At 46.6% G+C, this 15,556-nt stretch overlaps 1 protein-coding gene across 1 annotated transcript in view; it reads left to right on the top strand.

Annotated features, from left to right (window-relative positions):
* Positions 1 to 11,813, top strand: part of LOC127572145 (high mobility group protein HMGI-C-like) — a 185,485-nt gene extending 173,672 nt beyond the window's left edge. The window contains exon 6 of the mRNA XM_052019099.1: positions 9,277 to 11,813. Coding sequence (XP_051875059.1) covers positions 9,277 to 9,330 — 54 coding nt within the window. The 3' untranslated portion in view covers positions 9,331 to 11,813. The remainder of the gene's footprint in view (positions 1 to 9,276) is intronic.
* Positions 11,814 to 15,556: the final 3,743 nt, after the last annotated feature.

Raw genomic sequence — 15,556 nt, 5'->3', positions numbered from 1 at the left:
GTTACATTGAGTTAGTACAGAGTGCATTGATGTAGTACAGCTAAAAACAATTACAGTACAGAGTAAAGTGTCACAGCTACAGAGAAAGTACAGTGCAATAAGGTGCAAGGTCACAACAAGGTAGATCGTGAGGTCATAGTCCATTCATTGTATAAGGGAACCATTCAATAGTCTTATCACAGCGGGGTAGAAGCTGTCCTGGTGATACGTGCCCTCAGGCTCCTGTATCTTCTACCTGATGGAAGAGTAGAGAAGAGAGAATGTCCCGGGTGGGAGGGGTCTTTGATTATGCTCGCTGCTTCACCAAGACAACGAGAGGTAAAGGCAGAGTCCAAGGAGGGGAGGCTGGTGTCCGTGATGCACTGGGCTGTGTCCACAACTCTCTGCAGTTTCTTGCGGTCCTGGGCAGAGCAGTTGCCATACCAAGCCGTGATACATCCGGATAGGATGCTTTCAGTGGTGCATCAGTAAAAGTTGGTGAGAATCAAAGGGAACAAACCAAATTTCTTTAGCCTCATGAGGAAGTAGAGGCACTGGTGAGCTTTCTTGGCCGTGGCATCTACGTGACTTGACCAGGACAGGCTCTTGGTGATTTCACTCCCAGGAACTTGAAGCTTTCAACCCTCTCGACCTCAGCACCATTGATGTAGACAGGTACATGTACACCGCCCCCTCTCCTGAAGTCAATGACCAGCTCTTTTGTTTTGTTGACATTGAGGGAAAGGTTGTTTTCATGACACCATGCCACTAAGTTCTCTATCTCCTTCCTGTACTCCGACACATCGCTGTTTGAGATACGGCCTACAAAGGTGCATCAGATAAGCAGCATTCACAAGAAAAACATAAATTAAACATAATCCATTTTAATCCAAAGTGATCAAAGTGGCCATAGTGTTGCTGAACTGTTTGAAGGGAAGTAGCTGTTCCTGAACCTGGTGGTGTGGGACTTCAGGCTCCTGTACCTCCTGCCCAATGGTAGCTGCGAGAAGGTGACATGGCCTGGATGGTGGGGGTCTTTGATAATGGATGTTGCCTTCTTGAGGCAGCTCCTCCTGTAGATACTACCGACGGTGAGGAGGGATGTGCCCGTGATGTATTGGGCTGAGTTCACTACCCTCTGCAGCTTCTTGCATTCCTGTGCATTCGAATTGCCGTACCAGACCATGATGCAACCAGTCAGGACACTTTCAACAGTACATCGCAATCCAGGTGCAATGGATGGTATGGACAGAATGGGAGTTGTACGTTTCTATATCTCTCTGAAACCCTCATTGTGTTTGAATAGTGCCTGAATGAGCACCCCATGTCACAAGCTACAAGGCTTCACACTTGGAGTTGGGAAGTGGATTTGGCCTGGTGGGCAGCAGAGTTCAGCTGGTAGAGCCACTGCTTCATAGCTCCCAAGACGGTGGTTCAATCCTGACCTGTGTGGAGTTTGCACATTCTCCCTGTGACCACGTGGGTTTCCCCCCAGGTGCTCCAGTTTCTTCCCACATCCCAAAGACCTGGGGTTGGTAGGTTAATTAGCCACTGTAAATTGGTGTGTAAGTGAGTGGTAGATCCTAGGGGGAGTTGATGAGACTGTGGGGCAAATATAAACAAATTAACTTAATGTAGGATTAGTGTAAGTGGATGGTTGATGGTCAGCATCCTGTCAGTGGGCTGAAGGGCCTCGTTCTGTGCTGTAGCTCTCTGTGATTCTATCCCTCGCTGTCTATCATTAGAAGGTGATGGTGAGCTTCCCTCAGGACTCACCAAAGTCTGAATAATAATGGTGCTCCCACCATGTGGTTGGGTCCAGAGTTCCAGGACTTCAACCCAGCAATAATGCCAGATTGGAATGGTGTCTGACTTGGACCATCGGCTGGGTTGATCCAATGGGGGGGGTGGGGGGAGCGAGGAGTCCAACCTGAGGTGGCGAGACCCCCTCCAACATCCCATCACATCAGGGTGTGGACATCACGTTTCCCATCTCTGTGGTACCGATTCCATTCACATCGATCTCCAGAAAAATGCATCTTCTTGCATTGACCTACTTCTCAGTCTGGCAGTTGCCAAAATCACACAATCTGGCCGTTATCTCATTGTTGTGTATGGGTTCTTGTGCAGCCAGAAGTTGTCAGCAATGTTTCCTGCGCTACTGTAAGACCATAAGACATAGAAGCAGAATGAGGCCATTTGGCCCTTCGAGTCTGCTTCGCTACTTGATCGTGGCTGATTTATTTCTCCCTCTCAACCCCATTCTCCTGCCTTCTCCCCATAACCTTTGATGCCCTTACTAATCAAGAACCTATCAACCTCCACTTTAAATATACCCAATGACTTGGCCTCCACAGCCATCCGTTCAATGAATTCCACAGGTTCACCACCCTCTGGCTAAAGAAATTCCTCCTCATCTCTGTTCTAAAGGGATATCCTTCTATTCTGAGGCTGTGCCCTCTGGTCCTAGACTCTGCCACTACTGGAAACATCCTCTCCACGTCCACTCTATCCAGGCCTTTCTATATTCGGTAGGTTTCAATGAAATCCCCCCCTCATCCTAACCTCCAGCGAGTACAGGCCCAGAGCCATCAAACACTCCTCACACATTAACTCTTTCATTCCCGGGATCATTTTCGTAAACCTCCTATGGACCCTCTCCAATGACAGCACATCCTTCCTTAGATGTGGGCCCAAAACTGCTCACAATACTCTAAATGTGGTCAAACCAACGCCTTATAAAGCCTCAGCATTACATCCTTGCTTTTATATCCTAGTCCTCTTGAAATGAATGCTAACATTGCATTTGCCTTCCTTACTACCGACTCAGCCTGCAAGTTAACCTTCAGGGAATCCTGCACAAGGACTCCCAAGTCCCTTTGCACCTCTGATATCTGAATTCACTCCCAGTTTAGAAAAGAGTCTACCCCTTTATTCCTTCTATCGAAGTGCATGACCGTACACTTCCCTACACTGTATTCCGTCCGCCACTTCTTTGCCCATTCTCCCAACCTGCCCAAGTCCTTCTGCAGACTCCCTGCTTCCTCAACACCACCTGCCCCTCCACCTATCTTTGTATCATCCACAAGCTTGGCCACAAAGCCCTCAATTCTGTCATCCAGATCATTAACATATAACGTGAAAAGTAGCGGACCCAACACCGACCCCTGCAGAACACCACTAGTCACTGGCAGCCAACCAGAAAAGGCCCCCTTTATTCCCACTCTTTGCCTTCTGCCAGTCAGCCAATCTTCTATCCATGCAAGTATCTTTCCTGTAATACCATAGGCTTCTGTCTTGTTTAGCGGCTGCATGTGCGGCACCTTGTCATAGGCCTTCTGAAAATCCAAGTAAACAACATCGACTGACTCTCCTTTGTCTATCCTGCCTGTTACTTCCTCAAAGAATTCCAACAGATCTGTCAGGCAAGGTCTCCCCTTCAGCAAACCATGCTGACTTTGGCTTATTTTATCATGAGCTTCCAAGTACCCTGAAACCTCATCCTTAATAATGGACTCCAACATCTTACCAACCACTGAAGTCAGGCTAACTGACCTATAATATCCTGTCTTTTGCCTCCCTCCCTTCTTAAAGAGTGGAGTGACATTTGCAATCTTCCATTCCTCTGGAACCATTCCTGCCTCGAGTGATCATTGAAAGATCACTACTAATGCCTCCACAATCTCTTCAGCTACCTCTTTCAGAACCCTGGGGTGTAGTCCATCCGGTCCAGGTGACTTATCTACCTTCGGACCTATCAGTTTTCCAAGCACCTTCTCCTTAGTAATAGCGACTACACTCACTTCTGCCCCCTGACTCTCTCGAATTTCTGGCATGTTGCTGGTGTCTTCCACAGTGAAGACTGACGCAAAATACTTATTCAGTTCGTCCACCATTTCTTTGTTCCCCAGTGTCATTTTCCAGTGGTCTGATGTCCATTCTTGCCTCTCTTTTTGTATATCTGAAAAAACTTTTGGTATCCTCTTTTATATTATTGGCAAGCTTACCTTCATATTTCACCTTTTTTCCCCTTATTGCTTTTTTAGTTGCCTTCTGTTGGTTTTTAAAAGCTTCCCAATCCTCTGGCTTCCCACTAACTTTTGCAATATTGTATGCCCTCTCTTTTGCTTTTATGCTGTCTTTGACTTCCCTTGTCAGCCACAGTTGCCTCATCCTCTCTTTAGAATGCTTCTTCTTTGGGATGAACTGATCCTGTGTCTTCCGAATTACTCGCAGAAGCTCCTGCCATTGCTGCTCTACCGTCATGCCTGCCAGGGTCCCCTTCCAGTCAACCTTGGCCGATCCTCTCTCATGCCTCTGTAGTTACCTTTACTCAACTGTAATACTGATACATCCGATTTCAGCTTCTCCCTCTCAAACTGCAGGGTGAATTCTACGATAGCGACCTGACTTCACAAAGCACTTGACTGGCAGTACTCAGGCCATGAGTGTATTCACGTATGTGTATAATGTGTATCTGTGTTGGGTGTCCCTCCAGAAATGGTCAAACTTAAGTCCCTTTACTACCCCCAAGAGGGACTTAAAGGTGCATTGCATGGCAGGATCACTGGTTAATGAAGTGCTTGTCGAGAAGTTCTGCTGCAGAAACCTGTGTCTGCCACAATACATCTCGAGTTTTTGCTTGAAAATGCTGAGGTTCAGAAGCAGAGATGTGCTTGGAGGACCTCTCTTAATATCCATGTCTGCATTGTTAGGTTTGGGAGTTTGACTCCCATTGTTCCAAGACTGATCTACTGTTAAGCAGCTGTTTGCTTTTGCTCAATCATTTCCCAGTGGAGTAGAATTTTTCCTTGCTCTAATTCAAAACCAATTTTATCTTCGACCTTTTCAGTAACAATACTAAATCAAACTGAATTGTGATCATTCCCGTTACTCAGCCTTCCACCAAGCCCAACTTCATTCCCTTAAACTAACTCCACAATTACCGCCCCTCATTGGCTTGCCACATACGGGAGAAATAAAACGTCGTCCTGAGTCCGTGCTGACCATCAACCACCCATTTACACTAATCCTACACTCATCCCATTTTACTCTCCCCACACCAACTACCCCCAGATTCTACCATTCACCTACACACAGTAGCCAATTAGCCTACCAACCCTCACGTGTTTGGGACCGGAGAACCCGGTGGAAACCCACGCGATCACAGGGAGAACACAGACAGCGCCCGAGGTCAGGATTGAACCCGGGACTCTGGAGCTGTGAGGCAGTGGCTTTACCAGCTGCACCACTGAGCTGGCTCCTTCTTTGGAGCAGAGCCACAGGATTATTTAGAATGGCCTGAGAGAGGGGAGTTGCAGTGTCCATCGACAGGGCCACACTAGGGGGCTGAATGTGCTCAGGTTTATGAAGTGGGATGTGAATATTTGATGTTACGGATTCTGTAGCAAAAGCTCCAATTGAAAATCACTGTAACCCAACCACTTTGCAGTGTGGAAGAGGGTTTATAACTTCCCCGTCCAACCATCTGTTACTCTCTGTATGACCGTACTTTATCGCAACAGTGATACCACTGGCCTCTCTGATAAGCCATATCTATTCCTAAGAGGGAATTGTTAGTGGAAAAATATTAGTGTTTGAAAAAAAAGTGTCTCAGCCTCCTCCAGAGAGATAACAGAAGAGCTGACTTTTGGATCTTGCAGATGTTCATCACCTCGCCTCCCACAGAGGCAGCCAAATCGAAGAAAGACCTGAATTTCTATAGTGCCTTTCAGGATATTTCCAAAAACTTTACAGGCAATGAGATGGAGCGTGGTTATGTTGTAGTATAGGAAACACGGCAGTCAATTAATGCACAGTAAGTCCCACAAGCAACAGCCAGGGAATCTGCTTTCGTGATGAACATTGACTTCATTATCTCCCCGGATAAAATATGGGATCTTTCACATCAGCCTGTGATGGCAAAAGAGGTCCTGAATCCATGCTTCATGTGAAAGGCAGCACCTGAGACAAGGTGGCAACCCTTCAGTGCTCGAATAGGGTCTCAGGCAAGATTTCTGTTCTCAAAGTACACAGGACAGGCCTTGCCTCACAACCTCCTGACCACGAGGCCGCTGAACCAAACTGGGTGAGATGAGCCTCAGAAGATGCTATGAGATGAACAAGCGGCTTATCTGCTGTCTGTGGCCTGAGGCAGAGCTGTGATCAGGCACATTGTGAGACCTCCCCGCTCTCCAGTTAGAACAGAGGGACCTGAAGGTCCATCGGAAGGAAGACCAGCTTATAACTTAGCAAGTCATCCACTGTGACAAACCCTCCTTGTGTCCTGTAATTCTGGAACTACACAAGTGCTCCAGAACTTGGAATGTTCAATTAAGATTTGTATTTTGAGGAGAGGGGGTGGTGTTCCTAAACCACAATGCTCAGCGTCAGGATCATAAGAGCATGGTGGCATCGTGGTTATGTCACTGGACTAGCAACCATGATTTTGGTCCATCGATCCAGGGACATGACTTCAAATACTTCCATGGCAGCTGGGAAATTTAAACTCAAGTAATTAGATCAATCCCGATTTAATCGCTCCTCTACCCCAGCTAAATTCGTGCCTTTCAAGTAGTAATTGACCATCCAACAAAATACAGAAGCCGCTGGAAACATTCAACAGGCCAGGCAGCATCTGTGGAGAGGGACCGGTTCCAGGTCCAAGACCCTTTGTCAGAACTGGGAAAGATAAGATAAGATAAGATAAGACTTCTTTATTAGTCTTATCTTATGTATATTGAAACACACAGTGAAATACATCTTTTTCGTAGAGTGTTCTGGGGGCAGTGTCGCCACGCTTCCGACGCCAACATAGCATGCCCACAACTTCCTAACCTGTACATTTTTGGAATGTGGGAGGAAACCCACGCAGACATGGGAAGAACGTACAAACTCCTTACAGACAGCGGCTGGAATTGAACCCTGGTCGCTGGCGCTGTAATAGCGTTACGCTAAATAGTTTTAAGCTGGAGGGAAAGTTGAGGAAGAATGGAGAGGACAAGGTAGGGTGAGACCAAATGGTTAATGTGGCCAGTCAGTAGCACTTCATGCTTCTTTGTTTGTGTAATGTGTTGAAAATAACAGGGCTGTGGGACATTCCAACAGGTCAGGCTGTGCTTATGGGGAGAGAAGAACTGAGCCAACACCACAAACTGACCTTCCCATTCTTTTCCTACCAAAATATACCACCTTGCATTTATTTTTGTTGGATCCCGTCCAGAACAGAGAACTGTACGGCACAGGAACATGATGTCACAGGAACATGACGTCACTTCAGCACATGATGTCTGTACCGACCATGACGGCGGATGAAGCTAATCCCATCTGCCTGCACTTGATCCATATCCCTCTATCCCCTTCATGTTCAATTGTCCTCCTAACTGCCTCTTAAATGCTGCTATCATTTCTGTTTCCACCACCAGCACAGGCAACCCATTCCAGGCACCTACCAAAAAACTTGCCCTGTACATCCCCCTTAAACTTTCCCCCTCTCACAAAGCTATGCTCTTTAGTATTTGACATTTATACCCTGAAAAGACGTCCTGACTGTCTACCTTATCCATGCCTCTCATAATTTTATAAACTTATCTCAGGTCTCCCCCAGCCTCTGATGCTCAAGAGAAAAACAATCCAAGTCTACCCAACCTCTCCTTATAGATGATACTCTCCAATCCAGGCAGCGTAGGCAGCAATACCTCCGGCACGATTATTCTCAACACTGGTGCCCCACAAGGCTGCGTCCTCAGCCCTCTACTCTACTCCCTACACACTCATGACTGTGTGGCCAGATTCTGCTCTAACTCCATCTACAAGTTTGCAGATGATACCACCGTTGTAGGCCGTATCTCAAACAGTGATGAGTCGGAGTACAGGAAAGAGATAGAGAGCTTAGTGGAATGGTGTCATGACAACAACCTTTCCCTCAATGTCAACAAAACAAAAGAGCTGGTCATTGACTTCAGGAAAGGGGCGGTGTACATACACCTGTCTACATCAATGGTGCTGAGGTCGAGAGGGTTGAGAGCTTCAAGTTCCTGGGAGTGAACATCACCAACAGCCTGTCCCGGTCAAATCACATGGATGCCACGGCCAAGAAAGCTCATCAGCGCCTCTGCTTCCTCAGGAGGCTAAAGAAATTTGGTTTGTCCCCTTTGACTCTCACCAGCTTTTACAGATGCACCATAGAAAGCATCCTATCTGGATGTATCACGGCTTGGTATGGCAACTGCTCTGCCCAGGACAGCAAGAAACTGCAGAGAGTTGTGGACACAGCCCAGCGCATTACGGACACCAGCCTCCCCTCCTTGGACTCTGTCTTTACCTCTCGCTGTCTTGGTGAAGCAGCCAGCATAATCAAAGACCCCACCCACCCGGGACATTCTCTCTTCTCTCCTCTTCCATTGGGTAGAAGATACAGGAGCCTGAGGGCACGTACCACCAGACTTAAGGACAGCTTCTACCCCACTGTGATAAGACTACTGAACAGTTATTGTATGAGATGGACTCTGACCTCGTGATCTACCTTGTTGTGACCTCGCACCTTATTGCACTGCACTTTCTCTGTAGCTGTGACACTTTACTCTGTACTGTTATTGTTTTTACCTGTACTACATCAATACACTCTGTACTGACTCAATGTAACTGCACTGTGTTATGAATTGACCTGTACGATCAGTTTGTAAGACAAGCTTTTCACTGTACCTCGGTACAAGTGACAATAATAAACTGATACCAATACCAATACCAATCCTGGTGAACCTCTTCTGCACCCTCTCCAAAGCCTCCCTTCCTGTAAGGGGGCAACCAGAACAGCACATAATACTCCAAATGCGGCCTAACCAAAGTTTTATACAGCTGCAACATGACTTTGCGGCTCTTGTACTCAATGCTCCAACCAATGAAGGCAAGCATGCCATACACCTTCTTTACCACCCTATCTACTTGTATTGCCACTTTCAGGGAGCTATGTACTTGGACCCCAAAATCCCTCTGCTCATCAATGCTGTTAATGCCTCCCACATCCCAAAGATGTGCAGGTTGATAGGTGTCCTTGTGTTGCCACTTTCAGGGAGCTATGGACTTGGACCTCAAGATCTCTCCGTACATCAATGCTGTTAAGGGTCCTGCCATTTACTGTGTATGTTGCCCTTATACTTGACCTCCCAAGGTGCAACACCTCACACCTGCCTAATATTTGCCCAATTCATCAATATTGGTGACAGATATGTGTCTTCCACTGAGGCAGGGGCAGGAACAGACCACGGCAATAACCCCATTCTCTTGTTTCTTAACCAGCAGGAGGAGGCTGGAGAGGGAGCAGAGGCACCATCGACTTCAGGAGGCAACTGAGCACCTCACAGTAATATCCTACCTCATTGGCTGGGCAACCGTTGCCTAGCAAGCCATGAAGATTGCAACAACAAGAAAACTTCTTTTTTCTTTATTTTTTGTTTTTTTTTAATTATAAACCTCCTTCTGCCACACTGTGCCACTGCCATGTTGGACAGCAGATTTCAGAAACTGGCATGAAACCTTTTTCACAGGGAAAGGTCTTAATGGGTTCCTATTCTTAAGAAAATTAATAAGCATCAGTTTACAAATTCAGTCATGTGGGCACAGGGTTTTTTTTCTCCTTTAAGAAATATATTTAAAATGGTTACTGGACAACCTGACTTAGCTGTGTTTGGCAGGTGTCATTGCGATGTCCATTCCTTTGGTGGCTTTTTTCCCAGTTAAATTTTTTTCCACACAAAGCAAAATATTGGAACTGTTTTCAAAAATCCTGTTCTTCCTCTTGGAAGGGAATAGGGAATGGCTTAAACACAGGAAGAGGGAAAGTGGTAAACCCCCCCCCCCCCCCCCCCCCCCCCCACCGTCACAGAGTAGGTTTGGCCACAGGTGAAAATAGGCCCCAGTTCTGAATCTACATCATTGTCCGATCTTGCCAGCAATGTGGAATTTTCACCCCATTTAAGACTAATCCCTTCTTTCCCCATGATGAGGTGGAAGGGCAGGTTTTATTCTCCATCTCCTTGTAACGTATCCCCATTTTTAATCTGTCATGATATGCCAAGCAGAGGCAAGAACTGCAGTCACCGGGGTGACCTTCGCTGTGAGGATGGCGGCCATTGTCCAGCCAACTCTCCCCTGGCCCAACACATTCCAACTCTGAGGTGGCGGCAGTGAGGGAGGCCGTCTTCCTTGCATCCTCTTCTGCAGGTGTGGCCCCTCCAATCACCACTAACTCCACAAAATCCAAAGCTCAGGGTCTTTAAAAAGGGAACCCTTCTGTTTCTTAACGCTTGGAATTTACCGCCATCTCTCCTTCCTGTTTTTCTTCATCCTGCTAAAAGTCTTTAAAAAAATTCTCAAGGAAATAGCAATTCTCAATTTTAACCGTATCCAGAAAAGCTCTAACCATTCTCCGATTGGTAGTGTGATGAGGTGGGTGCTGTTAAAAAGATGGGGGGGCAAACAACTCAACCCAAAACCAGACATGGTTGAATCACCAGGGGATTTTAAATCTCCTTCTGAGCCAACCTGTTGTTGGGTAGGAGCCTGTGGTGATTCACTCGATTGAGGTCCAGGCTTTAAAATCACCAGGGCCTCTTGGGTACCAAGGCTTTGTAGTTCTTCCCCATCCCCACCCTCTGTACCTACTCCCTTGGCACAGTTGTGTTCAGGGGTGGGATGCAGGCTTCAAGTGTCCAACATCCAAGTTGTGGAATTATTTACAGGAACCTTGAGCTTCAGGAGATTTTGTTTCCCTTAGACACCCAGGTAGGTGAGGTTTTTCGATTGAAAATCAATCTGCTGCACATGCCTTAAATACTTCACTAATGTGCAGAATCGTACTAAATTCTCGCCACAAGCAAACGCAAGTAAAATAGCCAATCGTAATGTTGGCCTTTGTGTTCACCAAGATGATTGGGCTCTGCCTGACCCTGAGCAGGTATGCTGCCCAAGGTTCTTCCAGCAATAGGAGGAACCAGTATGGAAAGCCCATGAGGTTCTCTGGCATTCTCTACAATGTCTAGAAGGCCAGCGGGTCAAAGTGACTATTGGGCAATGATTCCATCAAAGAGGGATCTCCACCCATTCCACCCCCCGTCATCTAGTCCATCATTCCCTGTGTACGTCAGCATATTGGTATCTCATCCCAGATATCTAGCCACCACAGACCTACCTGCTATGGAGTACTGATCCCACCTTGGTTAATTACATGGCATTGGAACAGAGGAGGTGAGTAGAGGGGTGGAATATATTGGAGAATATCTGGTTAATATAGATGAAGAAACAGTGTTTAAATTGGGATACTAACCCAGAGAGAGAGACGACCTCTTTGGAAGATTTACCCAAGGTAGTGTGTATATGATTAAGTTCGCATGGGAATGACACCTGACAAACCAGCTGAGAGATATTGGGCTGTAACTAGTTAAGAACATTGTTTTTTTTTTCATTTCAATGGCTTTTTTAAGAGACTAACTGGTCCCTTCCCCCCCTCGTGTTTTGCTTTGGGGAAAGGGCGCTCTGGTATATATTTTTTTCTTCTGTTTTTGTATTGTTTTGCTTTAACCGGTTGTGCGCGACGATGTGTTTGGCGGCCTTGCATAAGCTGCAGTTCGAAATGTGTGCTCAGTCCAAACCGCGGCCAGTTTCTTGACCATAGACTCTGTTGGCATTGTGCCTGGGTTTGGGGAAGAGGATGGTCCCCAGCGGGCCACCCTCATTCGTTTCAGGTGACCTGTTGTCAGGATTCGAAACCGATCTAACACTGTAATATTTGCAGTCTGGTTGATTTGAGGCTTAAAACTAAGGCCTCCATTTTTGGAGAGAAATACATTGTCCTCTCCACCCCTAATTTTCTCTGGAGGGAGGGAGCAACAAATTGCTCTGTGTTTTGGGGGGAGGGTGGGTGGCCATTTTGTTGTCATGACAACAAGTACTATATGCTGACATGATTGGAATAGCCCCAACTTATTAACGTGCCAGTGGTCACTTGAAACCAATGTGAGATGGCTTCGCTGAATTGCCCTATTTTGCCTCGCGTTGGCAACCCCTCAACCACTTGTTAGAGGTCATCAGAAAGATCTGGGCTTCCAAAATCTAGGTGTGGCTTGGCACTTATGTCAGGCCTGTGTTATATTCACTAGGGACTCCAATAGCCTTGTGCCCACTGCGAATTCCTATCATGCCACAGACTGTTTTAAAGCTGATGTATTTTGAAATAAGGTTTGTTGTTTTATGTGTGAGCGTGTCTGTGCTTGAGTATAGGGTACCTTGCTAAAAAGTAGCTAGTGAATAGGCCTCCTCTTTCTAAAAAAAATATTATAGCCACACAAATTAGCTACTGTATACTCTCAGCAGTCCTAGATAAGTATGTTTGGGAAGCCAAAGATTGGGGTTGAGATGAGGATAGTTGTTAGATGTTTCATTAACTTTGTGTATATAAGTGGTCAACTTCGGAAATGTTAATACCACAGCTTACTGCAGTTTACCACTTGAGGCCTTCAAACTTCAAAGAGAACTGAGATTCAGCAGCATGAAGGGGATAATTGAACAATTTGAGAGCCACTGATAAGTTGTGCAATGCTAAAGTGGGTTTAAAGTTTCCCTCGACCACAGCAGAACCTCAGTTTGTAAATGGTGAGCACGTTGCTGGCTTGCTTTCAGTCTAAGGTGAGTGGTGGGGTTTGGAGGAGGGGGATAGGGAATGCCAAAAGCAGTTTCAGTTCTGTGCTAAGAGAGGGCATGAGGATTCCCCATCAGGAGACTGTTTGCCAAGGTCAGTTTGAGGGCCGCTTGGTGTAGTTGCAGGAATTGGCCCCAACCACTACACTTGCTACCTGAATGCTTATGACAACATTGGGGGAAAATTATGGTCTCTCCAAAACCTGAAGCATACAAGGAAACCGAATTAGAACTAGCAAGGCTGAGGTGGCCTGTATTTTGCGCCACTCCTTCACCATGGTTCTGGCCAATAATAAGCCCCGAAAGGTGAGGACAGCCAATGAGGTAGAGCTTTGTTTTACACTCTCCCCTCTTGATGTTGTCAGGACGTACCATTGAAGCAGTGAACCCAAACGTAAAAGATATGTCAGCTGAGGATAATTTGGATTGTCCACAAGGAGAAGGTTTATCCAAACAGAATCCTGATGGAGAAAGAAAGCCCTGCCCACACACCATGGACCCCAGGCCAGTCCGACCACCACTTAGTGATAGGCTGCAGCAAACTGAGGGGAAGGTGTGGTCGAAAGATCTGAGGCTTCGGCCTTTCATTGGAGGCCCATTGGACACAGAGGGCTGATTCCCTCACGCGGTGGTGCCAATCAGAAAGGAGAGGCGGAGCAGTGACGGGGGTCGGGAGGGGGTGGGGTCCATGTTCCCAAGCCTTGTTTCCTCTCTCCAGCAGCACCTAGTAAGGGAAGCAGCCCCACAATAGGTCAGGTATTGGATTGCAAAGCAGTATTTGGAGATGGTGAGATGACTTTCTTTTTTTTTGTTTTCTCGGAGAGCTTTTTTTGTTCAGGTAACTCAACCAATTCAGGAACATCAAACTGTGTTTTATTCTTGGTCAGGTTTTACATACATCACTTGTGCACTTTTTGGTTTTTTTTTAATGATAGTTCAACTGCTTTTGGTCACAATCCATAACTACCTCAGAGTGTGTATTCAGCATCTGAGACATAAGGAACAAGAAAGCGAGGCACACAACCTGTACTGTATTATCAGCATACAAATCTCATCATGGACTTCAGGACCCCTCTCAGTCCATACCGTTGATTTATGTTTTTCGTTTCTCTCTCAACAAATGATGATTTAGGCTCAGTCTAGTTTCCCCTACTCCTGGTACTGGCCGGTAAACCTTCTCCCCCTCCAAGGAAGCAACCAGCTATCTTTCCAGAAATTCATTCCCAGTCCGTAACACAAAACCCACAACACTGTCACCTTGTACTCAGCCTCCAAAGCTATTAGCACTGGTTCCATTGGAATTTCCAAGCAGTCATATCCCAATAGACTGCGGCCACTTCTAATGCTAGTGTTGGTAAAATTTGTTGGCAGTTTGGCTCCCTGACATTCATTAACGCAAACACAAAGGACCAAAGCTCTTTACTTTAATGTTAGTTAATTTTTTTCAACAGAGGAACAAGAGTAGTCATTAATCCCCAGTGAACTGTACCCTCATTCAAGTTAGATTGTGGCCAACCTGTATCTCAATGTCTGCCTTGGTTCCATAATTCATGAATATCTTTGGCTTAAAGTCCCCCTCTGCTGTGTGCTCCCAAAATGTCCTGTAGCCACAGCTCCCACCTCTACCCCAACACAAGCAAGTTTTCAGAACCCTTTCTGAAACGGTGATCGAATCTCAGTGTTCAGACACTGGCTGCATCAATTTATGGTGTTATCTGAGTTACTGCCTTGCCCTTTTTCCCCACCATCCCCCCCCCAAGACCCATGTAACCCATGTACATTGGCAGACAGAATAATCCAATGAGCACTTTTGCTGGTCGTGAATGACTGCTTGAACTTTAACCAGAGGAAGCAAAGCTCAAAGTAAGATAGGTTCAGGCAAAGAAATGGACAACTGGGGAGGAGCAGGGAGCAAGGAAGTAAAGGTTGGGATCTGTCTCCAAGAGGCAGTGGAGTTCAATTTCTTTTGGAACGTTTCATGACCAGCCACCTCAGTGTGCTACTCAGCATGACTGGGAGAGTGAATGTGACTTAGGCTGTGTAGCACTGAGCTACCAGTATATTAGGCAGACTCTTCAATTTGGAAGACACTTTGCTACCTCACTAGAAAAGCAACTGTGCACTCCCCTGTCCATATCATAGTGGTCACTCGTTGTGTTAAAACAAAAAGATCAACAGTTTAAGATTCCCCCAGCATTAGGGTATCTCCCCGTCACATTTCACAGAAGAGCAGGCTTGCTCAGGGCCTGGAAGTAGACCCTTCTGTCTGCCCACCAACCCCGCAGGTGAAGCAAGTTTACCCCAGGCGCAGAGATGAGTACGGAGTTGGTGAAGACAGTGCAGTGGTGTGGCATGTGGCGGCAGGTTGGAAGTTGGACTGTGGGAGTGAGCCAAGAACATTGTTCACCAGGTGTTCCCCCCTCCAACCAGGCGCTTCTGATGAAGTAGATGGCACCAAACACAGGGGAGAGCAGCTGATACTCTGTCGCCCTTCTCTTCCTGGTGACCAAAGTGAGATGTCAGCTGTGAGCCACAGCAGAGAACTTTTCAAGGTCTGTGCCTTCCTATGCAGCCCTGTGGCTCTTGGCCACATTGCCCATTATTGACGTCTGGAGCCACTGCCAAGTAGACTTGACTGTGTTCCTCTGTCACTTCCCTAACCTCAGAGCACTTGGTAGACCAAGCCCGTGTATATTCTGGACCAGACAAATGCAGGTTCACGAGGACAGAGCTAATTCAAGTAATTTGCAAGACCCTACACATGCTCAAGGAACAGCACCTCATCTTCCACCTGGGCCTTATGGACTTGATATCGAATTTTCTAATTTGAGATAACATGCTCTTTCTCCCTGTCTATAGCAGAGCCATTTCTACCTGCCATCCT

The sequence above is a fragment of the Pristis pectinata genome, chromosome 6 (genome assembly GCF_009764475.1).
Source record: "Pristis pectinata isolate sPriPec2 chromosome 6, sPriPec2.1.pri, whole genome shotgun sequence".
NCBI classification, from domain to species: Eukaryota; Metazoa; Chordata; class Chondrichthyes; order Rhinopristiformes; family Pristidae; genus Pristis; species Pristis pectinata.
The sequence above is the reverse complement of the archived record's forward strand: the minus strand, read 5'-3'. Positions and strand labels throughout refer to the sequence as shown.